General features: G+C 46.1%; 1 protein-coding gene across 1 annotated transcript; it reads right to left on the bottom strand.

Moving 5' to 3' along the window:
* Positions 1-24,183: 24,183 nt before the first annotated feature.
* Positions 24,184-25,002, bottom strand: LOC110716125. Its single transcript, XM_021894758.1, has one exon. The coding sequence runs from the start codon at positions 25,000-25,002 to the stop codon at positions 24,184-24,186; it is 819 nt and encodes a 272-aa protein (XP_021750450.1).
* Between the last annotated feature and the right edge of the window lie 1,230 nt (positions 25,003-26,232).

The following is a 26,232-nucleotide window of genomic DNA, read 5'->3' as shown; positions in this document are numbered from 1 at the left end:
GAACTCAGTAGGTCCAGCCTGACGAAAGCAAATTAAGTCAGTAAAACATAACTTGGGGGCTACTTAACAAAAGGTAAAAGATGAAAATCATACCGCCACCTCCTCAGCCAGAACAGGGACTAGAGCTAATAGCGGTAGCAGCTCTTCCTCATAGCACCGCCCAGGGATCATATAGGACCGCCAAGGGGTACCAGCTCTCTCTGACATGCTCACCAACCTTGCGTCATTAAACATGTGACGCGGCGGAGGAGCAGGAACGACGAAAGTGTCTGAGGAATGCTGAATAGCAACCCTCTCTCTAAGATATATAACTGCTCCATATGTCCCCAAGAAATAGCGACGCTCAACGGTATACTGCGCAGCTAACCCAGGGACAACCAAGACGATCCACGGCCGGTACGGCACGTCAGGCTCCTACAAAGAACGCCTATCAGATAAGAATTTACCAAAGGTAAAACAAAAGTTTTCAACTATACAAAGAACCATACCGAGATGATCTGATCTCGGACATAAGCAGTAGACATCCCAGCGCGGCAGCCTCCCCAACAGGCGCTCACTAAAAACCTACGCGGCGACGGTCTCGCCGGCGCAACTGAGGGAAAGTACTCGTAGAACCAGATCTACAAAAGGCAAAAAGTATAAGCAAGTGTTAACCAAATATTAGAGCTAAACTTTATGGGAGATAAAGTATACCTCTACTACTCTCCAAAATCCGGACAGAGCAACGTTTCCGGTGAAGGACTGGTGTCGACACGAGTCTCGTAACGCTCGAACGAAGTCAGCATAGGCCAATTTAGCCCAGTCATAAGTCCCGAAAAAGTGTAGATCACGGACCACAGGTAGGTAGTAAAGCAGCACTCTACTACCCTTGTCAGGGAAAATCGTCCCTAACAGCAAGATAAGCACAAAGATGCACACCCGCTGCTCTCGGGTGGTCGCATCATCCTAGAAATCTGCCGCCAAAGTCGATCGGTGAATGCCCTTGGCACTGAATTGAGTCGACTTTACCTCAGCACGAGCCCGAACAACAATCAGACCCAACAACTCCTCAACCTCAGGAGAAAAGACGCTAATCTTGTTGTCGAACGACAGCGTAGTAGAACTAAACTCCAGTCCCGTAATAAGACTGAAGTCGGTTGGAGTGACCATCATCTCACCCCAAGGGAAGTGGAAAGTGTTGGTGGTGTCCCAAAAGAAATACACCAGGGAACGAGCCACGTGCTGATCCCTGCTAGAGGCAATCATGGCTTATGAGGTCTCAATTAGTGCAATCAACCCGCAAGACTCCCTGAGAAGTCTCACCACTCAATCAATGCCGATGTACATCTTGTGCAAGTCGCCCAGGGTATCGCAACCTGAGCTGTGGTAGCGCGTCCTAGCGACTGTGATCCCACGTCGCACCCTCTTAGAAATATGGTGGACGGGGGAAAAGTACAGAGTCCGCTCATCCCACTCAGGGAGGGGACCAAGAGAAGTGGACGGGTCGGCGTCCTCCTCTACGGGCTCATGCTCCCGTCGTGCATCTCGGGATCGTGAACCTGAACCTCGTTGTCTAGCCATGCTACATATATTAAAGGTTCTATAGTATCTAAGGTTTTCCTAGCCGCATGATACTATGTTCGCAAAAAAAAAAAACAGAGTACGTAGTACTAGAACAGAGCACAATTTCAAATTGAGCATACACGGCATTTTTCAAGCATCCAAACAATTTCTTGCAATACTATGGTAATTATTGTGACAAATTGGATAAGAATTGCTAGCAAAAACACCAAGAACAAGCCACATTATCTTCCCGACCTTAAGAGGTCCAACAATGGTGATTTGTTCATTTATTCACCAAATTGAGTGAAACAAGTCTCAAATTACTCCCAAAGAAATATATAAACATAATCAAGCAATTTCATGGCATAAAATTTGACAAACAAAGTGAATTAAGCAATTCAAGTTTCGAATTTTCAAGAAATTCGTGAACAAACATGTGCAAAATTCATCAAAACCGGAGAAAGTTTAGAGAAAACTTACATAGATCGGGAAAATGGATGAAATAAGCTTCGATTTGCAACAAATTTGAGCAAATTCGGTTGTGAAACGAGCAAGAACGAGTGAATTGAGTTTCACCGGCGATTCTCGAGCAAAAATGAGCAGCAGCAGTGAAAATGATGAAGAAAGGGGTATATACGGAAATCCCGACTCTAGCGCCAAGCGACAGGCCTTGGCGCCAGATGATAAGGTTTAGCACCTGGCACTAGTTCCAGCGCCTAGCGCTAGAGCCAAATATGTGGCGCCAGCAGAATTTCATCGGCGACAGAATGTTCAGCCACTCAGAGCAGTTATTTCAACCTCTTTCAGCATTTTGGGTTCCTTGGTACGCCAGTTAGCCCCTCTAAGCAATTTGACATGATTTAGTAATCGGCTTGATTACAAGTGCATAAAGTGATCGACCTGATAAATGATCGTCTCACTTAGCTTAAAGCGCCTAAGCATTGGCTCATCGCAAAGCACCAACATAATGGTTTATACAGCAAAGGCACCGACATACTTGTTCATAATTCAGGAACGACATACTGGCATAGCGGAAGCAAAGTTCAAGCGAGCTTTAAAGATCAACAAGCGTGGGTCTTCAGTAATTTTCCTCGGAATATTATCGCAACAAATGAGGATAGCTTCAGGCGAGGATATCTTTGGCAACGTTCCCTAGCTTGCGGAGAGTTGTCACAAACAACTGGAGGTGATTTCAAGCGAAGTTATCTTCGATCGTGTTCCCTGGCTTGCGGAAGTGATCGCGTTTCTTAACTCTCTTATCTGTTTAACTAACGCTAGTTTGCAGGTATTGGCGTTACAAGAATGATTTAGGATCGCAGAACGTTCTTAATAATTCTCCGTCCCTATCGATACTTTTGACTTTTGTTTTCGAAACTTGCGTTTCTCAAAATTCAGTCAAAGTGGGGGCTTCTGTAGACACCCATTTGTGTCTCCACAAAACCAAACCCGGTGATGAGTAACTTTCGCGTCGAATCATAATTGAATGAAGTGAAAGTGTGGAAAGTCTAGTGTTGCGGATAGTTTTAATTTCTTTTCTCTGTTTTTGAAAACCTATTTTAAGAAAAAATCCAATCCAGTTTTGTTTGGTCCATAGTAATGGTCCAATAATGGTGTAGTTGGATGGGGCTTGAAAAGAGCTTTCCAATGGTACATTATAATCCCAATTATGATGAATAATGAGGAAGTTATGGCCAGATTACTAAACTGGGCCCGGTTTGATACTTATATGCGGCCCAATGATCTAGAGGAGGGCCTAATATTGATTTTTCATTCCTAATGCAATTAGAATTGATTTTAGTCTTCTAGATTCTTCTAGAAGGTTCTTTTCATTCCTAATTCAATTAGCATTGATAAATTGACTTTGGTTGACTTTCTAGAGTTTTAATCAGAATAAAAGTGTGTTTTTAAGGAAAATACGATTTTTGCCCTTATGTACGGCTAAATTTTATCAGAATTAATAAAACGCGTGAAAATAATTTCTAGCGCCTAACGACAGGGATTAGAGCCTGGCGCTAATGCTTGGCGCCTGACGCTAATGTTTAGCGTCTGGCGCTAACCTGTTTTATCCTCGTCGAAACTCTGATTTGTTAATCTATCCGTTTGGCTGATTTTCTCTATAAATAGCCTCCTAAAACCTCCGTTTTTAATCATCAATAATCATCAACTCTCATCAAGAATTTCTTGATTCTCTCTCTCTTTCTAAACTAACCCTTTTACAAACAAAATTCCGCATTCACAAGACCAAGAAAGACCTAGCCAAGTTCGAAGTTGCCTTCGCCCTACTAGACGTGAAAGGTTTCAATTTCTGAGGGTTTGGTCCTAAATCTCTATTTCAATAATTATTTAATTTAATTGTTTGTTTTATATTTTCCTTGAAGTTACTAACGCGTGTATTTTGTTATTAAAAAGAGATACGAGGCATCCAAGTAAGTACTTTAATGGTTTAATTTATATTTTGATATAGAAATCATGCTTAGGTTGTTATTATGATTCCTAGTGTCATGTTAGGGCGTTTTGATCTTCCTAGTATCATGTTTAGGGTCACAACTATAATTTCTAATATCAAATATACTTATTGTGATTCCTGCGATGCTTCCTATTTTCTTCCTAATATCATGTTAGTATCATGTTAGGGTTTAAGGTTTGATTTTTATTGTTTAGTGACATGCTAGGGTTTGTTATTAATCTTGTTAGTATCATGCCTAGGGTCTTGCTATTATTATTATGCTTTAACATGATTATTTTTATAATTGTTATAATAATTGTTATTGTTATTGTTATTATGTTTGATTATATTATTGTTATTGCTTGATCACGCCTTTTATGCATGTTTAAAGGAAATTTGTACTTGTAATCACGCTTATATAAGATAATTAATAATCTTGTTTAGGGTTAATTTGATTATAATTCAAGTGATCGCCAATAATAGTTTTATTTGTGCATTAATATTCAACCAACATAGATAATTAGGGTTAATCCTATTGATTGCATGTTAGTCAGAAAGCGCACATGAATACGATTAGAATAAAGTAGAGGCCTATTATTAGGGCAGGTTCAATCTCTTTTAGGTTGGATTTGTACCTTCATCCCCGAAATACCTGTCATGGTTCCAGACCTATTGGAGTTGACGATCTCTTGGATCGTTAAGGGGTGTAACCTTCACCCTGTGAACGGTTTACAAGTTCCTAAAACTTGTTGGCGACTCTTTTGCTCTATCTTCTTTCCCTTCAAACGCCACCGTACTTTAGTGTATGATTACAATGAGGTTTAAGCAAGGGGTAATGCCTGAAATATTCCCTACAAGTATTTAGAAGAATACCTTGTTAGCTTAGAGCCCTTTAACTCTAAAGGCAACTTCAAGCCCAACGATATTTGCTATCTTGTTTTTAATTAGCCATATTTCATTATCTTGTTCTTTTTACTTGACCTTTCTAAAGACCTGTGCAAAAGACATACAAATTTAATGGGTAATATTATATTCTATATATGTAACCCTCAGGGTTATGAATAAATATTTAATATCTTTCCTAATGTAGTATAAGTTAGGAATGAATGATAAAATAACGCACAAATCACTGTAATTTAATGTTACATTTTTATTTGTTTAATTTTTTTTTATTCATTTTTGGCTCCTTATATGTAGCCCTTAAGACTATATATAACATTTGTCAACTTTTATTTATGTATAATGAAGAAGTGAGTAATTTTTTCCATAATTACTCCACATGCAACATCTTTTTTTCCATGTAAACCAAATTTAGATTTCAAAAGATAAGTTTGTTAGTCTTTTTTTTTTAAATAAAAAATAATAATAAATCCGAACATTATCCAATTCCCCACTCCCTTTCCTTCCTCTCTCAGTATTTTTTTCAAACACTCAAAGTTTCTTTAACTCAAAATCATAGAATGTACATTGAACGTTAGTTTTGGAATTTGTTTATATAATCACTATACATTGGGACAAATAGAACCATATATTACATTATCATAAAATAAAATTTATATAATATGATCATGTAATATATCTATCTATACTAATATATTAAAAGGCGTTTATAAAAACGTCCACTTGTCACATAGACTCCCCTCATTACGCCACGTCACCTACTCAAATAATCATTACGCCACACTCATGCACAAGGCATTCCTAAGAACGTCCACATGTCATGTAAACTACCCTCACTACGCCACGTCACCTACATACTCAACTGATCATTACGCCACGTCATGCACTTATAATTAAAAAAAAAAAAGAGTTCTCCACAAGATTTGAACACACATCCTCTAAATCTAAAATTAAGTTTTTTACCACCAAGCTAAGTTATTTTTATGTATTCTTTTGAATACAAAATATTAATATGTAACAAATGACAATTCAATATGAACAACAAATTTATTACAAGAATATTGAGTTATAAATTACAATGTATATTAACGATCAACCCTATGTTATTACCCGGGGCATCGATCGGGCCCAAAAACTAGTTATATATTATATATTTATATAATATATATATAAAGGTCAGAGTTTATATGTGAATAGTACGAAATCTCAACGGTAGCATTTTGAAAAAAAGGGCCGGGCGAGTAATATATAAGGCTTATAGGCCAATGCTGAAGTTTACATACTTCGTGACTTCGTGTATAGTTAAAAGTTATAAACTGGAGACATCATATGAGCAGTAAGCAATAAAACAGTTAAGATCCTATAGCCGTAAATAAAAACATTGTGTTATTGTACTATTGCAAATGATTGTATGTGGTCTAGGTCATATACCAAATGAGATCATTTGAGTAAAGAAAATGGCATATCGGAGTCCCTAGGAGTGCCTTGAATCCAAAATAATTTGGATTTCATTTTGAGGTATCGTTGTGGCAAGTCACTATTGAATTAAAATCTTCCTTGTCTTGTTGCCTATCCAAGTGTACTGAAAACACAGTTGTTGCCAATGAATAGTGAGAGTAGAATACGTGGTATGAGAACTCATGCATAACGTTGACATACAACCAACTCATCTTTGCCAACAAGAGCCTCGTCAACTTCGGTTACAAACCCAATGTAGAATTGACCAACTTGAGAAGAATGTAAACCAATTTGTCTATTAATAGATGCTAATGATGATAGAATGTAAACCTTCAATTCCAAACCCAATGTAGAATTGACCAACTTGAGAAGAACTTCTAGTGAAGTAGCACAATGTTTTCACTTACCCATTATGCGATTTTGCAAAAAGGCTACACATACAAAGCAAGTATGTGTAGGCCCACATACAAAGCTTGCTGGCAACTTCTCATTGGCTTACTTAATGGGGCCCACTCCCACCCAAAAACCAAATTTGATTATTCGCTCAATTGGACCAAATCTCCATGCCTTTCAATTCTTCCATTGTAGGGTAGGGATAAGGAGAAAGCTCTGAATGGACTACCATGATGTTGGGAGAACCACCTTCTGATGTTGAAGGAAATTACAGGGGACAAACAACCCAAAAGTATTCCCTTAACGCACTTGCCTTTCTGGATTAGAGTCTTCAATTTGCTTTTTAATTGTGCATCGGAAGATATAAAATCCCTAAGAACGGGATTAGGGGAATATTTAGAAATCGAAGATGATTTTTTGGGTTAAATCGTTTCCGAAAAGTTTGAATCATGATTGATGTTCGTAAACCTCTTAGACGACATCAATGGATTAAAGATAAACAGGGGAAGGAAGTGAAGGTGGATTTTTTTTTTTTTTTGAAAACACGTTAGGATCGAAATTTTATTAATCAAGCTAAATCAAGGTCCGCCAAGGCCAAAATGCCTTGGGGAAACGAACTACAAAGAACATATTCCGATCCACTAGGGGGAGACAATCTAGCCGCTAGGTGTGCAACGCTGTTACCACACCGTTTCACATGGCTACACTTAAAGCTAACAAGGCTATTTCTAGCATACATAATGCCTTCAAAAACGAGATCAATTGGAGATCTTCCAAGTTGCCCCTTATTCACAGCATTCACCACAATAAGAGCATCCCCTTCTAACTCAATCTTGCTGTATCCTAACCGCAGGGCCAATACCAACCCCCATCTCGCAGCCATAGCTTCTGCCAACTTCACAGGAAGGTTCCCGACACATCTCTTCACCCCAACAGCAACAATCTTCCCCGCACCGTCACGAATCACAGCCCCTAGACCCACTCCTATCCCTGCAATAATTGCTACATCAGTGTTAACTTTCACACTTCCATCAGCAGGAGGTTTCCAGCTGCTTTTAAACACCACACCACCAGCATGACCACACCCCACAGCACTGCTATACTTTTCGTACTCACTAACCAGCCGAATATAACCCAACACACCACTCATCACGCATCTCCATGGATTATTGAAAACTACTGAGTTTCGATAGGACCACGCAGCCCATGCCATAGCAGTAAAATTAAGGAGCTCCTCTTTATTGAGCTTGGAGCTCATCCATAAGAATGTCTCTTGAAAAGAAGACATAGGGGCGTCCATTAAAACACCCCTGAGAGGCCATGGTTCCCATATATTGCTCACGTTCGTGCACTCAAAAATAGCATGACAGATTGATTCTTGCTCTCTATGGCACAACTCGCACACACCATCTTCTCTGATATGTTTATACTTCAATCTCTCCAAGGTTGCTAACGAACCCGAGCTGGCCCGCCAAAGGAAGTGGCATAATTTCGGTGGTCCGTTCAGTCCCCACACAAGCTTCCACACTTCATCTCCATTGCTCCCAAATTGTAGTTCCCACCTTCTAATGTGACCCAATCTACCCAGCCAATAGCCCGTCTTTGTGGAGTATACACCATCACTTGTTGGCCACCAATATCAATCGTCCCTTGGGAGTCTCTTACTTAGAGGAATCCCGTGAATGCGTTTCACATCTTCAAGGCAGAAGTGAGCATTGATCTTTGCCTCATCCCACTCCCCTGTCTCCTTATTAATACACTCCGCCACCATAAGGTCAGCAGGGCTATCAGCGTTTGGTGTTGGCACTATATAAGCAGACTCACTAGGTAGCCAGGCTTCGTCCCACACTTTGATACTCTCGCCATCCCCTACTCGCCACTTTAATCCTTCAAGGAGGAGGGACTTAGCGCCCCATATGCTGCGCCACACAAAACTAGGGTCGTGACCTCTTCTTGCTGAAACAAAATCACCATGTTTGAAGTACTTGACCTTTAAAACCTGGTGCACTAATGAACTCGTATTAGTGATTAGCCTCCAACCTTGCTTAGCAAGTAATGCCTGGTTGAAAACATTTAGGTCCCGAAAACCCATTCCGCCTAGATATTTAGGGAGACACAATTTCTCCCAGCTTATCCAGTGCATTTTACGAGTTGTACCATCCGCCCCCCACCAAAACCTAGCGAGCAGAGAGTGAATTTTGTCAAGAATACCAGGAATTTTGAATAGTCCCATCATATAAGTCGGGATCGCCTGAGCCACCGACTTAATAAGTACTTCCTTACCCGCTTGCGATAGTAACTTGTCCTTCCAACCCAACATCTTCTTCCATATCCTATCTTTCAAACAGGAGAATACCACTTTTTTCGATCTCCCTATAATCGTAGGTAACCCCAAATACTTCTCGTGTCTAGCAACACCTTTAACCCCCAGCACATTGAGGATATCACGCCTTCTTGTAGCCTCCACATTTTTGCTAAAAGTCGCTTCAGATTTCTCAAAATTAATTTTTTGCCCCGATGCTCCCTCATATATGCTAATAATACTAGCAATTTTAGAGCACTTCTGAAGCGTTGCTCTAGCAAAAAGGATACTATCATCCGCGAAAAATAGATGGGATATTCGCGGACCACCTCTACAAACCATAGCACCATGAATCTGTCTCTCCCTAGCCGCCTTACAAAGAAGGCTCGAGAAAGCCTCAGATACAAGCAAGAATAAGTACGGGGATATCGGATCCCCCTGCCTCAAGCCCCTCTCCGGGATGACACGCTCATCAGTCACACCATTCCATTTAAAAGAGTAACTCACACTTGACAAATAATGCATCACCTTCTTGACCCATTCTGCCGCCAACCCCATCTTCAACATAACCGCTTCCAAAAAGGACCATTCCACCCGATCATAAGCTTTACTCATGTCAAGCTTGAGAGCCATTGTTCATGTCTTTCCTTCCCCTTTCCTTTTCATAGCATGGAAAATTTCGAAGGCAACTATAGCATTATCCGTGATTAACCTGTCGGGAACAAAAGCACTCTGATGATGGGATATGACATTTGGCAGAATTTTCTTGAGTCTATCTGCAAGCATTTTTGAGATCATCTTATATATAACATTACACAGACTGATAGGCCTGAATTCACTCATCTTCCGGGGCTCCTCACATTTTGGTATAAGAACAATACAAGTTGTTTGGGTCCAATTTAGTCCAATTGGGCCTGGTCACTGAATGATCCAATTAAAAGCCCAAGGTTAAGGTTCAACTCTCCAAATGTGCTAAAGTCAAAAATCAACATCCTCAAAGCCATGTCAAGGTCAGTCAACGGCCCAATCAGCTTGGCCCAGCCCAACTGACTTCCGGGCCCAATCCGCCTCCTTCATTAGCCAAGGTATAAAAGCCAACAATTTGGTCAATTCTTGGTAAGACAATAAAGCCTCAAGCAACTAAACTCTTGCACAGCTTTCTCTCTCTAATATACTGACTTAAGCATCGGAGGGGCCTTCCTCGGCGTCCCCCCCGAGGCTAGTTTACGTGTATTTGTTGTGCAGGAAACCCTCGGCTCCTGCGTCGTTCGGACCGAGACCAAGTTCCCTCAAGATAAAAGGATCTTCCGAGATTCGATTGTTTTCATCCGAAACAATTTGGCGCCGTCTGTGGGGAACGCTACTAAATTTCGCGTCAGTCATCAAACACTCCGGCAGTCGCCATGACTAAGAGTGGAAAGAGTTCCAAGAAGGCTAAGAAGGGAGGAGGCCAGATTACGGTGAGGGAACGCCAGCCGGTTTATCCCTCCCCGGAGCAAGCCTCTTCCGAATCGGAGGCCCCCATTTCTCCGGAAAGGGAAGCCTCAAGAGGTCCTAGCCTCCAGGAGGAGAACACCTCGCACCACACTCGGCAGCCGGGGCCATCCCCGAGACCGAGTGGCTCAGGTGCGAGGAACTCCCCGCCGCGCCATAGCGTGCAATCCAGGTCACATCCGCGGGAGACTCCTCCCTCCGGACCCTCCACCGAGGAAGTGGCCAGAGCAGTGGCCATCTGCATGGAGTTCCTTAAAGCTCAAGGGGCTCCAATCCAGATGCCTGATGATCACCAGCCGAGAAACCTGAAAAGGAGGATCGGTCAGGATGATGGTGGACAAGTTCCACCACATAGAGAGCTCGGCCAGAGGTGGCGAGGGGACACCCGAAACTCCAGTAAGGAGAGGAGGAGGAACCCTCAACCCTCTGACCACTCTGAAGCTCAGAATTCCATGGGGCCCTCCAAGGACCCGGAATTCGCCCGCCAAAGCGTTCACGAACGCTTGGGTTCGAGGGAGGTGAGTGTGCATAGCCGCCTCACCTTCCCAGAGGATACCGGACCCCATCCAACCTTGTCTCAGCCGGGGACGAAAACCACTTCCACCTCTGAGAGAGGAGGGAGCGAGGTCCCTGAGGCCGGGTACAAGGGGAAGGCGGTCATGGTTCCATCGAACTCGCCCTTCCAGAAGTGGATTCTGGAAGAGCATGTGCCAACGGTCAAAATCCCGGCACATATTACTTACGATGGTACCTCAGATCCTAAGGATCACATTGCCTCTTACGAGGGGCACATGTATCTGAACCCGAGGTCTGAGGCTACCTGGTGTAAATACTTTCCTACGACCCTCAAAGGTGTTGCCCAATCCTGGATCACCAAAGGGCTCAAGGAAGGCTCCATAACCGGTTGGAACGACCTCTCCAACAAGTTCAAGAGCAAATTCTCTACGGCCAACCGCCGAGAGAAGACCACTGCAGAGCTAATGAGTCTGCAGCAGGCGGAGGACGAGAGCCTCCGCGACTATCTGACTCGCTTCAGCAACGAGTCATCCGGAATCACAAGCCTGGATCAAGGCCTGGCCGTGTTCGCGCTACGGAACGGCCTCCAAGCTGGAAAGTTCCTGGACTTCATGGTCATGCATCCCCCGCAGACCCTGGAGGAAGCCTTGGAAGCATCGGATAGGTTCATCCGAGCCGAGGAGTGGAACAGATCCAGGTCTCAGTCTCGTCCGAGAATTGAGAAGCCGAAAGGGCAGCAGCCCGAAGTCTCGGCGCAGAGGAAAGGGAAGGCTAAGGCCTCAGAACCGTCCTCTGCTGCCGAGCCGAAGAAGGAAAGACACTTTCCCTACACGGGAAGGTACGATTCATACACTCCACTCTCCCTTCCCCGTGCTAAGATTTTCAGCACGACGAAGGACGAGGGGAGATTCAAAAAACCTCGTCCGTTGCCTCCCTGGCATCAGACGAGGGGAAAGGACCAGTGGTGCGAGTTCCATGACTCACCCGGACATCGCACCGAGGACTGCGTCCAGCTGAAGGACCAGATTGAGGATCTGGTCCGCAAGGGGTACCTGAGCCAATACCTCGCGGACAGGCGCGAGGAGAAAAAAGCTGAAAAAGATTCTCGGCAGGACCTCAACTTCGCTCGGAAGAAGGATAAGGGACCTCAGGGCAAGGAGTCCCTCGACATCCTAGTTATTTCCGGGGGAATCTCGCGAGGCACAGCCAAACGCCAACTGAGGGGTCTAACCCATCAGATTCATCAGGCTGAGCTTCGGCAGTCTCAGTCACCGGCGCCGAACATCCTGTTCACAGCCGAAGACTGTGAGGGGGTGGTATACCCCCACGATGACCCACTAGTAATCATTCTGGGCATCGCCAACCGCAACGTCTGGCGGACCCTCGTCGACGGCGGTAGCGGGGCGAACATCCTCTTCCGAGGAGCGTTCGACCAGCTGAGGATGGGAGCCGAGCACCTGGCCCCCGCACCCTACCCGGTGTCTGGATTCAACGGCTCTTCCTCGTATCCTGACGGGAAGATTACACTTCCTGTCACCATCGGCGAAGGCCGAGCAGCTAGGAATATCATGGCCGAATTTTTGGTCGTAGATGCTCCATCTGCATACAACGTGATCATGGGGAGACCCCTCATTCACGGCATTCAAGGAGTCGTCTCCACGTATCATCAAATCATGATATACGTTTCAGACGAGGGACGCTCCGAGAAAATAAAGGGCAGTCAAAAAGAAGCCCGCCTATGCAATCACCTCAAGCCATCCACGTCTCGCCGAGGCAACCGTGGCGATGGGGAGGAAAAGCACCGGGACCGAAACGCCAAAAAGCCGAGAGGCTCAGACGTTTCGGCTAATGAAGCCCCAGACAACGAGAAATCTGATGGGGGCCAAAAGGCTGACTCCGCCTCAGAGCCGAACGACTCTGATGGCCAGCCGCGGTCAGGAAAGTCTGCTAATATTGATAGCAGGCCGGAATTCGAGGAGTCCAACTCTAAGAGCATGGAGACGGATGACCTGACCGAGTCAATAGAACTGACCGTAGGAGATCCGAACAGATGTGTTAGCATCGGGTCGTCACTGGAGCCAAACACCCGTGCGACACTCGTCCAACTCCTACGGGCCAGTGGAGACGTGTTCGCCTTCTCAGCCGCAGAAATGCCCGGGATTGATCCGGACTTCGTCTCCCATAGGCTTAATGTCGACCCCTCCAGTCGACCCATTAAGCAGAAAAAGCGGAACTACTCCGCCGAAAAGAACCAGAACATCGCAGCTGAGGTCGATAAGCTCCTAGATGCTGGGTTCATTGAACCCTGTCAGTATCCGGAGTGGCTGGCCAATGTTGTAATGGTTCAGAAGGCAAATGGTAACTGGAGGATGTGCGTTGACTTCACGGACCTGAATAGGGCATGTCCCAAGGACTCCTATCCGCTGCCGAGGATCGACCAACTGGTCGACTCGACAAGCGGGCATGCTCTGCTCAGTTTCATGGACGCATTCTCGGGATACCATCAGATCTTCATGCACCCCGAGGACCGAGCTAAAACAGCGTTCATAACAAGTTCCGGGTTGTACAATTACAGAATGATGCCCTTCGGATTGAAAAATGCGGGGGCAACATATCAGAGGTTGGTTGATCAGGTTTTCGCCGAGCAAAAAGGCCGAAACATGGAGGTTTATGTTGACGACTCAATCGTCAAAAGCATAAAAGAAAAAGATCATGTCACGGACCTAGCCGAAACCTTCGCCACCCTCAGAAAATACAAAATGAAGCTGAATCCGAAGAAATGTGTCTTCGGCGTGAAGTCAGGCAAGTTCCTCGGCTTCATGGTCAGCAAGAGGGGGATTGATGCAAACCCCGCCAAAGTACAAGCTGCTTTAGACCTCCCCGAGCCGAAGACAAAAAGGGATATTCAGCGTCTAGCCGGGAGAATGGCTGCCTTGTCCAGGTTCATCTCACGAGCCTCAGACAAAGGGCTCCCTTTCTTCAAGGCGCTGAAGCTCCAAAATTCAAAAGGCATTGAATGGGGAGACGAACAAAAGTCAGCCTTTCAGCAGCTCCGTGAACACCTGGCTCAACTCCCAACACTGGCAAGGCCAGTCGTAGGAGACATCCTATACTTATACGTGGCGGTCAGTCCAGCCACGGTAAGCGCGGTGCTGCTAAGGGAAGAAGAAAAAGTTCAACAGCCGATCTATTTCGTCAGCCACACCCTGACGGATGCCGAGACGCGCTACCCATTGTTAGAAAAAGTGGCTTATGCAGTGGTGGTGGCTGCTCGGAAGTTGCGACCCTATTTTGATTCTCATCAAATAGCGGTTCTAACTGATCAGCCGTTAGAGAAAGTCCTCGGCAAGGTTGAAAAATCCGGTAGACTAGCAAAGTGGGCTTTCGAGCTCACCGAGTTCAGTATCGGTTATCAGCCGAGAACAGCCATCAAGGCGCAAGCCTTGGCAGACTTCTTGGCCGAGTGCTCCTATCAGGAGACTCTGGATGCAAGGAGGAAAATCTGGACCGTCTCCACGGATGGGTCCTCCACCGTGAACGGTTCGGGGGCAGGGGTCGTCATTACCTCTCCCGAAGGCAAAACCTTCGAGTATGCACTAAAATTTTCATTCAAAGCCTCTAACAACGAGGCCGAATATGAAGCAGCCATTGCTGGCTTAGACCTGTGCATATCGTTGGAAGCCGAGCATGTCTACCTCAAGACAGATTCTCAGCTGGTCGCCAATCAGATCCGGGGGGAGTATGAGGCTAAAGAGCCTTCAATGGCAGCTTACCTCACAAGGATCAAATCGACAATTGCGAAGCTGAGATCTTTCGAAGTAGAGCTGATCCCAAGGGGTCAAAATGCTCAAGCGGACGCACTCTCCAAACTTGCAAGCTCAACTCTGACTGAGTTAAGCCGTTCTGTCTATGTGGAGGTGCGCCGAGAAAAGAGTGTAGCCGAAGCAATATCAATCTGCTGCGCTGCACTCGAGCCGAGCTGGATGGATGACATCCTGGCTTATAAACTCAGGGACGAGCTCCCCGAGGATAGGAATTCGGCCTCCAAGATAAAGCGGATCAGTTCACGATTCCTCGTCTTCGGCGGCCAACTCCTCAGAAAATCCTTCTCCGCTCCATTATTGAAATGCGTGGGTCCAACGGATGCCGACTATATTCTCCGAGAGATTCACCTCGGCATCTGCGGAAACCACATAGGAGGGAGAACCTTAGCCCACAAAGCTCTCAGGGCAGGGTATTTTTGGCCTACAATGATCTCGGATGCAAAGAACATGGTCAGAAAATGCGAGAAATGCCAAAAATTTGCACCGGTAATCCATCGGCCATGCCTAGATCTCCAGCCAATTCTTAATCCTCTTCCATTTGCACAATGGGGGTTGGATATTCTGGGACCCTTTCCCGAGGCCCCATACAAAAGAAAGTGGCTGATAGTCGGAATCGACTATTTCAGCAAATGGATTGAAGCGGAAGCTGCTTCAAGCATATCTGAGCAAACTGTCAGACAGTTCATCTGGCAGAACATAATAACTCGGTTCGGCATCCCAAAAGTTTTTGTGTTCGACCACGGCAGACAGTTTGACAACCTGCCCTTGCGCCGATACACTGATCAATTCGGGATAAAATTGGCTTACTCCGCGGTTTGCCACCCTCAGAGTAATGGCCAAGCCGAAGCCGCAAATAAACAGATCCTTAACGCTCTCAGAAAAAGAGTAGAGGATCAAAAGTCCAAGTGGGTAGAGGAACTTCCGGGAACCCTCTGGTCACTCCGGACAACCGAGAAGGAGGCAACGGGGCATTCACCTTTTCAGCTGGTGTATGGATCCGAAGCAGTGCTTCCAGTGGAAGTGGGCTCAGAAAGCCTACGAGTGAATCTCTTCTCAGCCGAGGAAAATGAGCAGCTCATGAAAGAGTCCCTCGACTTCCTTGACGAGATTAGAGATCTAGCCCGAGAAAGGATGGCTGCACACAAGCTCAGAATGAGCAAGTCCTACAACCGAAGAGTCTATCAACGACCTCTCAGAGTTGGGGATTTAGTTTTGAGGAATGCTGCAGCTGTTCAAAAAAGTCGCATTCATGGCAAACTCTCAGCATCTTGGGAGGGACCTTATGAAATTTATCAAGAGCTTCAGCCCGGTACCTTCAGACTCAAACAAATGGATGGCACCGAGCTGAAAAACCATTGGAATGCCGATGTGCTCAAAAAATACTATGTGTGAATCCTTCGGATAGTACAATCTATTCTTTATGCTTTCTACGGTTTTTCAAAAATTCAAGGTTTCATTCGGCGCTGTCCGGGGTATTGCATAATGATGCCTTGTACCTCGGCAAGCCGTAAAACCTGCCAAAAAAAGATACAAGCCCGAAGTATTGCATAGTGATGCCTTGTACTTCGGAGAATCTGTTCCTTTGGGCAAAAAGGCCATAGACTTATCCGAAACATAGCCTAAAAAATAGGAACTGATAAAGCCCCGAAGTATTGCATAGTGATGCCTTGTACTTCGGATGAATCAGTTCCGGGTGGTAGTTGCAACTCTGAAGTATTGCATGATGATGCCTCGTACTTCAGATAAACTGCTGCCCCGGCATGGTGTTTCGGATAGTTGTTCCCTTGGATGAATTGAAGAAAGTGTCACAAGAGTACCATCTCTAGAGTGAAAACTCTCAGGTGGGAAATCAGTACTTTAAAAACAGATGTAGAAAATAAAGCAAAGTGTTCAAAGATCCTCGGCTTAGCCGAGAAAAATTATCAGCCATTCCAGAATTCAGAAGACCCCATCTTCAGATTTCTGGGGGGGCAGAGGGAAATAGAGAAATGGCACAACTGATCTAATACCCTTCAGCTCAGCCGAAGTTTGATACTTATGTCAGTTTTTTCACAAGTTGAAAACATCCGAGTACAAACGGCAAAAAGAAGTCTCAGCAGAAATGATTCTCGCTAGCCGAAGTTCTGCACTTAGCAAATATTTGAAAGATCATTCAAAGAAAGCAGTAAAGTGCGAAGACTGGTAAAGCGAAGAAAAAAAAAATACACAAGAAAGCTGAGAAAGTGAACTTCTTTGAAATAAAAATGTTGAATTACAAAAATAGTCGGCAGCCGCCCACAAGCGGAAAGTAACAGCTGCCGAAATACGTACAGGCAAAATAAAAATATAATAAGCTGTTGTACGATAAGGCAAGCTGAAGCAAAAAAAAACAAAAGGCAAAAACTCAGAAAGCGGCAAGTCTAAAGTTAAGCACATGATGAACCGCAAGATTCTGAAGACGACTGCCCGAGTTCCTATGCTTCAGCCGGAGGATCAGACTGATCAGCGTTGAGTCCCATGGTGGCCTCAGCCCCAGCAGCAGAAGAGGCGGGCTTTGCACTTTGCCGAGCCTCCCTTTCCCTCTGCTCAGCTTCCAACTCCAGTCTTTCAGCTTCCTCTTCGGCTTCCTCAGCCTTAAGAATTTCAGCTTCAGCTGGAGTTGCATACTTCATGTGAGGGTCTTCGGGATTCTGGACCCACTCAGCACATTTAGACCAGTCCAGCTTCGGCTCAGCATGAAGGCAGAGTCTTCGGCATACTCGGAATCCGTTTCTGAAACCCATCTCATATTCCTCTTGGGTGTAAACACGGACTTTGAGTAAAGCCTCAGCATCAGCCAGCTTCTTCTGGGTCTCCTCCAAGTCCTCCTTGGATTTCTTCAGCTGTTCAGCGACTTTGGAGGAGGACCCCTTCAGCTCATTCAGCTCTTGCTGAATTTGGAAAGCCTTTGTCTGAGCTTGGGCCACTTCAACTTTCTGGATCAGCAGTTGATCCTCAGCCTCTTGGAATTTAGCTCTTTGAGCTTCAGCAGCAGCAGCAGCCTCTGAGAGTTGGACGTCTTTGGCCAAGAGCAACTCTTCAGCAGCCATTCGGCTGGCTTCAAGAGCCTCTAGACGCTGCTGCACTTCAGCTTGTGCAGCAGTTCCTTCTTGAATTCGGCTCTCAATAGCAGCCTTGAATTTGGAGACGTCCACTCCCATATGCTCCTGGAGGAATTTTTCCCCTTCCATCAGTGGGGGAAAAACCTCCATCTCCATAGCATCGCAGAAGGTTTTCAGAGCTTCGGCAGCTTTTTTACCGTACTCCTCAACCTCCTGCTGCTTCTCTTCAGCTGCTGCTTGCTTCAGCTTAGCAAGCTTAACTTCCTCTTCAGCCACCTTCCTTTCGTGCACAGCAGCGTCTACCCTATCTTGTAGGGTATCAATCAGCTCTACAGTGAGAGTCTGATTGTGCACGAACTGAAAACAGGAAGACAAAAAAAATAAGTAATAAGAAAAAAATAGAGCTGAATTTCGGAGGAAATGAAGGAAAATTACCTGCATCATCAGCAGTTGGTTAGACCTGGCTGGGTCAGGAACTGATCTACTGGATTCGCCCATCCCAGCAGTGGCCTTCAGCGACCAGATCCTTGCCCTGTCTACTTCGGACATGCCAGCAAAATTGCCGAAGTAGGCTGCAGCTCCTTCTCGGTTTTGACCCCATATGAGGTCCCAGATGTGATCTGGGATTGGAATTCGGGGGGCCGAGAAACCCATTTCTCCAGAATGCAGAGTCTGGAAAGAAGGGAAGGACGACGATGGAGCTTGATTAGCTTTGGTTGTCTCAGCATCGTCCTTCTCAGAGGAGTCAAGTACTATGACCTCTTCTTCAGGGGTGAGGACGAAAGCCTCAACCTCTCTTGCGATATCCACCGTCCACCCCCAGGGAAATAGAGAAATGGCACAACTGATCTAATACCCTTCAGCTCAGCCGAAGTTTGATACTTATGTCAGTTTTTTCACAAGTTGAAAACATCCGAGTACAAACGGCAAAAAGAAGTCTCAGCAGAAATGATTCTCGCTAGCCGAAGTTCTGCACTTAGCAAATATTTGAAAGATCATTCAAAGAAAGCAGTAAAGTGCGAAGACTGGTAAAGCGAAGAGAAAAAAAAAATACACAAGAAAGCTGAGAAAGTGAACTTCTTTGAAATAAAAATGTTGAATTACAAAAATAGTCGGCAGCCGCCCACAAGCGGAAAGTAACAGCTGCCGAAATACGTACAGGCAAAATAAAAATATAATAAGCTGTTGTACGATAAGGCAAGCTGAAGCAAAAAAAACAAAAGGCAAAAATTCAGAAAGCGGCAAGTCTAAAGTTGAGCGCATGATGAACCGCAAGATTCTGAAGACGACTGCCCGAGTTCCTATGCTTCAGCCTGAGGATCAGACTGATCAGCTTCATTGGGCCCAATGGTGGTCTCAGCTCCAGCAGCAGAAGAAGCAGGCTTTGCACTTTGCCGAGCCTCCCTTTCCCTCTGCTCAGCCTCCAACTCCATCCTCTCAGCTTCTTCCTCGGCTTCCTCAGCCTTAAGGATTTCAGCTTCGATTGGAGTGGCATACTTCATGTGAGGGTCTTCGGGATCTTGGACCCATTCAGCACATTTGGACCAGTCCAGCTTCGGCTCAGCATGAAGGCAGACCCTTCGGCACACTCTGAACCCGTTTCTAAAACCCATTTCATACTCTTCTTGGGTATAGATACGGACTTTGAGTAGAGCCTCAGCATCGGCCAACTTCTTCTTCGTCTCCTCCAAGTCTTCCTCGGATCTCTTCAGCTCATCGACGAGCTTGGAGGAGGAGCCTTTCAGCTCGGTAAACTCTTGCTGAACCTGGGAAGCCTCGGCCTGAACTTGGACCATTTCTTCCTTCTTGGCAGTGAGCTGATCCTCAGCCTCTTGTAGCTTAGCTCTTTGAGCTTCAGCAGCAGCAGCAGCCCTTGAGAGTTGGACATCCCTAGCTTGGAGCATCTCTTCAGCAGCCATTCTGCTGGCTTCAAGAGATTCTAGCTGATGCTGCACTTCAGCCTGTGCAGCAGCTCCTTCTTGGATTCGGCTCTCGATAGCAGCCTTGAACTTGGAGATGTCCACCCCCAGGTGCTCTTGGAGGAATTTTTCCCCTTCCATCAGTGAGGGAAAAACTTCCTTCTCCATAGCGTCGCAGAAGGTCTGGAGGGCTTCAGCAGCCTTTTTCTCGTACTCCTCAGCCTTCTGCTGCTTCTCTTCAGCTGCTGCCTGCTTCAGCTTAGCAAGCTTTAGCTCTTCCTCGGCTACCCTTTGATCGTGCTCGGCAGCGTCCACCCTATCTTGTAGGGAATCTATCAGCTCTACAGTGAGAGTCTGATTGTGCACGAACTGAAAACAGGGGCACAAGTTAAAAAAGTAAAAAATAATAGCTGAAAGGTTGAGTTCAGAAAGAAATCAAGGCAAGGAGAATTACCTGCATCATCAGCAGTTGGTTGGACCTGGCAGGGTCAGGAACTGATCTGCTGGATTCGCCCATCCCAGCAGTGGCCTTCAGCGACCAAATCCTTGCCCTATCTACTTCGGACAGGCCAGCAAAATCGCCGAAGTAGGCTGCAGCACCTTCTCGGTTCTGACCCCATATGAGGTCCCAGATGTGGTCTGGGACTGGAATTCGGGGGCCGAGAAACCCATTTCTCCAGACTGCAGCGTCTGGAAGGAAGGGAAGGATGACGATGGAGCCTCTTTAGCTTTGGGTGGCTCAACGTCCTCCTCCTTCTCAGAAGAGTCAATTATTGTGACCTCTTCTTCTTCAGGTGTGAGGACGAAGGCCCCAACCTCTCTGGCAATGTCCGCCGTGAAACCCTCAGCACTGGGCATCACGGCGTCTCCATCCTTGTCCTCGGCGGCACTCTCTCGAGCTTCTTCCAGAACCTCTCCCTTAGGTTTGGGAGTTCTCTGATCCACCTCCATCTCGGGGGTGGCGGAGAGGCCCTTGGGGGTGATTGAGGCGGTGGCCGGGGAACCCTCGGCGATCCATTGCCTTCCTCGGGTTCCCTTATTTCAACGCCGATGGTCATCGGCCTCCGCTGAAAGTCATGCGGGCCGATGATGGCCATTCTTCGGCGCCTCTTCTGAAGCGGCTGCTCGTCCATACCCGAGTCTGAAGACTCTTCTTGTACTTGGTCTTCGGGACGAACAGGGGCTTTCCCTTCCCTGTGTCTGCTGCTCTCTTCAGACTGTAAAGGGCAGGCAGGGGGAAGAATGTGAGTAAAAAAAAAAAAAGAAGAAAGACAAAGTTAAGTCTAAAGGCTCACCGAGGTCTTCAGCAAAGCCTCGTCTTCTTCAGCTGCCCTAGCCGCAGCTTCTTCAGCAACTCTGGAGGACCCTTCTCCACCTTCACAAGCTTCAATAACCCGTGCAACCTCTTCGGCTGTACGGGCAGCTTCAGCTTCTTCTTCCAGCAGCTGAAACAAGGGATCTCTCTTCTTCCACCAAGGCTTCTGCCTCTGATACAGAGCAACAGCCTCAATTTGGAAGTGGGAAGAGTCTAGGTGAACCTCTCGGCGCCTTGGTTCAGTGATAGGGGGAGCCCAATCAGTTACGACTCGTTCTCGGTTGACGCCAAGGCGAGCGTAATCAATGCCGACGTTGGTCTCGTCCCGTTCTGAAAAAGAAAAGGGGAGAAGTCAATTCAGTTAGTTCGGCACATCACAAGAAAGCAAAATGAAAGAAGAAAAGAGATAATTAAAAGGCCTCGGCCCCAGCCGAAGAAGATTACCATCCCTAAACTTTCGGCTGAGGCCGACAGCTGCCAGCATATTCTCTTGGAAAACATAGTGCGTATCGGGGAGCCAAGTCTCCGGGATATGCTGCATTCGGCCGCTGCCTCCCCGGTTCGGCAGCTTGCCGAAGATGTTCTGCTGATTAAGGTTCGGGTCTGGCCCGCTATCTTCGGGAGGACCTAAACTTCCCATATCAGGATCCGGCTCGGCAAGATACCGGGGAGCGCTGAAAACGTAAGGGTGGCTCGGCTCCGTGGGTGCCCTAACCCAAATCCATTGACCTCTCCAGTCCTTGTCTGAAGAGTCGTTCGGCCACATGGTTAGGAACGGGGGCCGAGACTCAATCCGATACCACCCAGAGCCATGGCATCCGTGCCCACTTTGAATGTTTGGCACTAGCCGATGGAGCCTTTTGAAGCAATGCAGGTTCGGCACGTACCTGAAGAATTTGCAGACCCATAAGTACGTCATTACCCTTCGGATGCTGGTGGGGGTCAGCTGGCACAGGGAAATGTTGTAATGGATCAGCAAGTCTCGGACGAATACGTCCAAAGGGAACCTCAGCCCGTACTGGAGTTGTCTTGTGTACACCCCCACATACCCCGGGGGTGGACGGTGGATTCTATCGGAGGCCGTGGGCATTCGGCACCAATACCCATCGGCTTCAAGGATGCCGTAATGCAACTCAATTTGCTCGGCAAACCGGTACTGATCAGCATTCTCCACCCACCATGAGTAGGGGCGGTTCTTTATCATGGCCGAAGCTACTTCGGCATCCTCCCACTCTGAAAACCCTGGGAGGATATCCCAAAGGACAGCGGGAACTTCATCATCCCGTCCTGAAGCGCTCACCCCCTCAGCCCTCTGAGGAGGAGCCGAAGAAATGGGAGTCGCCCTAACCCCTTCAGCAGGGTCAGACTCTGTCCTTCGTCCATTCCAGGTCCCAATCCTGTCCCTGGGATCGGGGATTAGCCTTGCTCTTCTTGGAGCACGGGCTCCACCTCTAACTCCCCTCACCATTGACGAATTTCGAAGGAAAAAGTCGAAAAAGGGGAAAGAGTGCAAAGTCGAAGAAAAATGAAATAAAATCAAAGGAATTTACCTTGATCTGAAGCAAAAGCCGCCGATTTACGAATTGGTAGTGACAAGTCTCAGCTTCTAAGCTTAATGCTCGGGGAATTTGCGAAGTTTTGATGCGGGCTCTTGAGCGTTCTTGAGAATTCTAGGTTTGTGTTGATGAATGAGTGGGGAGAGAAGACGCGCCTCTATTTATATCTCCAGAAATGGGAATTCAAGGAGTCTGCGTTTCAATTTCTCTCAAGCACCCCACTAAGTAACCGTTAAACACACGACCTTGCAGTTAAATCGCCCACTACCCGTCCAACTTCCGCAATTATCCACATTAACTGTTGTTATCTCATTAATCATGGGTTAATTATGGTTTAAATTCACATTTTTGGATTAACAAATCATTCACTTCCCTCCTTTTCTGATTAAATCAAACCCGACCCGTCATCCTTCCAAATCGGGTCTGGGGGGCAAGTTGTTTGGGTCCAATTTAGTCCAATTGGGCCTGGTCACTGAATGATCCAATTAAAAGCCCAAGGTTAAGGTTCAACTCTCCAAATGTGCTAAAGTCAAAAATCAACATCCTCAAAGCCATGTCAAGGTCAGTCAACGGCCCAATCAGCTTGGCCCAGCCCAACTGACTTCCGGGCCCAATCCGCCTCCTTCATTAGCCAAGGTATAAAAGCCAACAATTTGGTCAATTCTTGGTAAGACAATAAAGCCTCAAGCAACTAAACTCTTGCACAGCTTTCTCTCTCTAATATACTGACTTAAGCATCGGAGGGGCCTTCCTCGGCGTCCCCCCCGAGGCTAGTTTACGTGTATTTGTTGTGCAGGAAACCCTCGGCTCCTGCGTCGTTCGGACCGAGACCAAGTTCCCTCAAGATAAAAGGATCTTCCGAGATTCGATTGTTTTCATCCGAAACACAAGTTTTATTAATCTCAGAGAGACTACGATCATTATACCACCAATCCTTAATAAAAGTGACGATATCGGGCCCGACAATATGCCAAAATATTTGATAAAAAAGAGCGTGCATACCGTCAATCCCAGGCGCCTTGTTTGGATGCATTTGTGATAGAGCGACAAAAATCTCCTCCGCTGTTGGCTCTCCCAGTAAACACTGGTTCATAGTATTAGTAACAAGGCACTCTACCCCTTCTAACGCATCATCAAAATTCATAGGGATAGAGGACGAGAAAATATCCGAAAAATAATCTGTAATGATTTTTTTCAAGTCAAGCTCATCCTCAAACAACTCACCATTATCGTCCTCCAGGTGTTTAATATGATTTCTCCGTTGTCTGTAACTCGCCTTATGGTGAAAATATGATGTGTTCTTGTCTCCATCTTTCAATTCATTCGCTCGAGCCCTTGCATGCCAGAATGATTCCTCGAACCTATGGAGTTCGTCCAACTCTGCCACAATTTCCTTACACTTATTTAACATAGTAGCATCAGCCTCTTTTTTCTGCCATTACCCTAGCTCCTCCTCCTTCTCAATTATTCTCCTCTTCGTATCACCAAAGGCTGTGGCAGCCCATGTGGCTAAGGATGTTCCACACCTGGTGATCCTTGCACTAACCCCGATCCCAGCACTCTCCGTCCATGCAGTCTTGACAACCGCCTGACATTCGGGTTTTGCCAACCACATGGCTTCAAAATGGAACCTCTTATTCACTTTTCTACGCCTATTATTCCCCTCCGTTTGGAGTAAAATAGGTGCATGATCAGATAAATATAAAGGGAAATGCCTAACAGAGAATTGAGGGAACATATTACACCATTCATCACACCCCAAAAAACGATCAAGCCTCTCTCTTATTACACACAGCAGGTCCGTGCCTCTCTGCCAAGTAAACTTGTTTCCCCTATACCCCAGGTCATTTAAAGCACACACTTCCACCGCATCACGAAACAGATCAATGTCCCTCTCACTTCGAATAGCCCCACCATACTTTTCATCCTCGGACAAGATTTCGTTAAAGTCACCAAAAAATATTATGGGAGTATGAATAGTATCTCTTAATGACTTCATGAGCTCAAAGGTCTGATGTTTGTTCTCCCTTTCAGGCCATCCATACACCCCCACCGCTGCATAAATAGGAACACCACTAGCATTTCTAATTTCCACAGCCACATGATGAAAAGAGTAGGAAATCACATGTGCGTTTATATCCCTCCACCACAGTCCTAAACCTCCAGAATTGCCATTACTACTAACACACAATCCCTCCAAAAAACCACATCTATTACGAGTAATCTCAAGTCTACTACTATCGATCATTGTCTCCATTACAAAGACAATATTTGGGCGCTCCCTCCAACACCAAGATTGGAGTTTTTGAACTTTCCGGGTATTGCCCAATCCCCGGCAGTTCCAACTTAACGTTTTCATTGTTGTTCGCGGGGTTGGTTGTAACCAACTCCCGCTACTTCATTGTTACTCACATTACCATCCACACGAGCTTTTTTGTTTCCAACCACACCCCCATCCTCTCCATCCCCACTAATATCCTTCCTCTTCTTATCCCCAACCTCCCTGCTCCCTGCCAATATCACCCCTACCTCATCTGTTTTGAGTTTCACTCCCTTTTTTGCCAGTTTTTTCCCTCCCTTCCCACCTGCTTTAAAAATAAAGGGCGAGACTCCCACTTCCACCGAATCATTGGTTCCCTATTCACTCCCTTCACCGTACCCCACCTCCATATCCACCCCTTCACAAGCAGCAAGCTGATTAGTTTGCATATTCATCTCAAGGTTGGACCCCTTTCCCTGCACACCCTCACAACACCTCACACCATCTCCACTTCCTACTAAATCCTCACTCCGCTCCTCCATCGTACTCTTCAGCATCAACTCCTTTTCCCTGCCATCATGCTTCTCTTCCCCAGGCCCTGCTTTTTTGTTTACAAACAGAACTCTTCTACAAGCCTTCACTTCTTCCAATTCTTCTATAAGTTTTTGCCTTCCCTTTCTGGGAGTAGCTCTCAGACGCAAGCTCCACCCAAGCCCCTGAGTTTGCTCTTCCTCTGTAACATTAATGCAATCCTTCTCACTGTGCCCAATGAGACCACACATCAAGCAAAAGAAAGGCAATCGCTCATATTTTATTCCCACCTTAATCACCCTTCCGTCCCTCCCTTTCATGTTCAGGAAACGCTGTAGAGGTTTTGTAATATCAAGGTTGATTTTAACCCTTGTGTATTTATCAAGGCCTAGGTCATCGTCCTCAATCTCCAATAATTCCCCCATGGACGTTGTTAACGCCTTGACAATAGAATTAGAACGTCTGTTAAACGGAAGATTCTCTAATCTAATCCAGAAGGGAGACTGGGTCAACACCATATCTGTCGGTTGTTCATCCCCTGACACCTCTTGAAGCAGCAGGAGGCTATTTTCGAAGCACCATGGCCGTCCTGCCAATACTTTCTCTCGATCCTTCCAATGGAAAAATTGGAAGGCGAATAGATTAACCCCAATTACACGAATCACCATTCGTTTTGATACAGACCAAGCATGAGTC

Source organism: Chenopodium quinoa, unplaced genomic scaffold (genome assembly GCF_001683475.1).
Source record: "Chenopodium quinoa cultivar QQ74 unplaced genomic scaffold, ASM168347v1, whole genome shotgun sequence".
Taxonomy (NCBI): Eukaryota; Viridiplantae; Streptophyta; class Magnoliopsida; order Caryophyllales; family Amaranthaceae; genus Chenopodium; species Chenopodium quinoa.
This window is presented reverse-complemented; position numbering and strand designations above follow the sequence as displayed.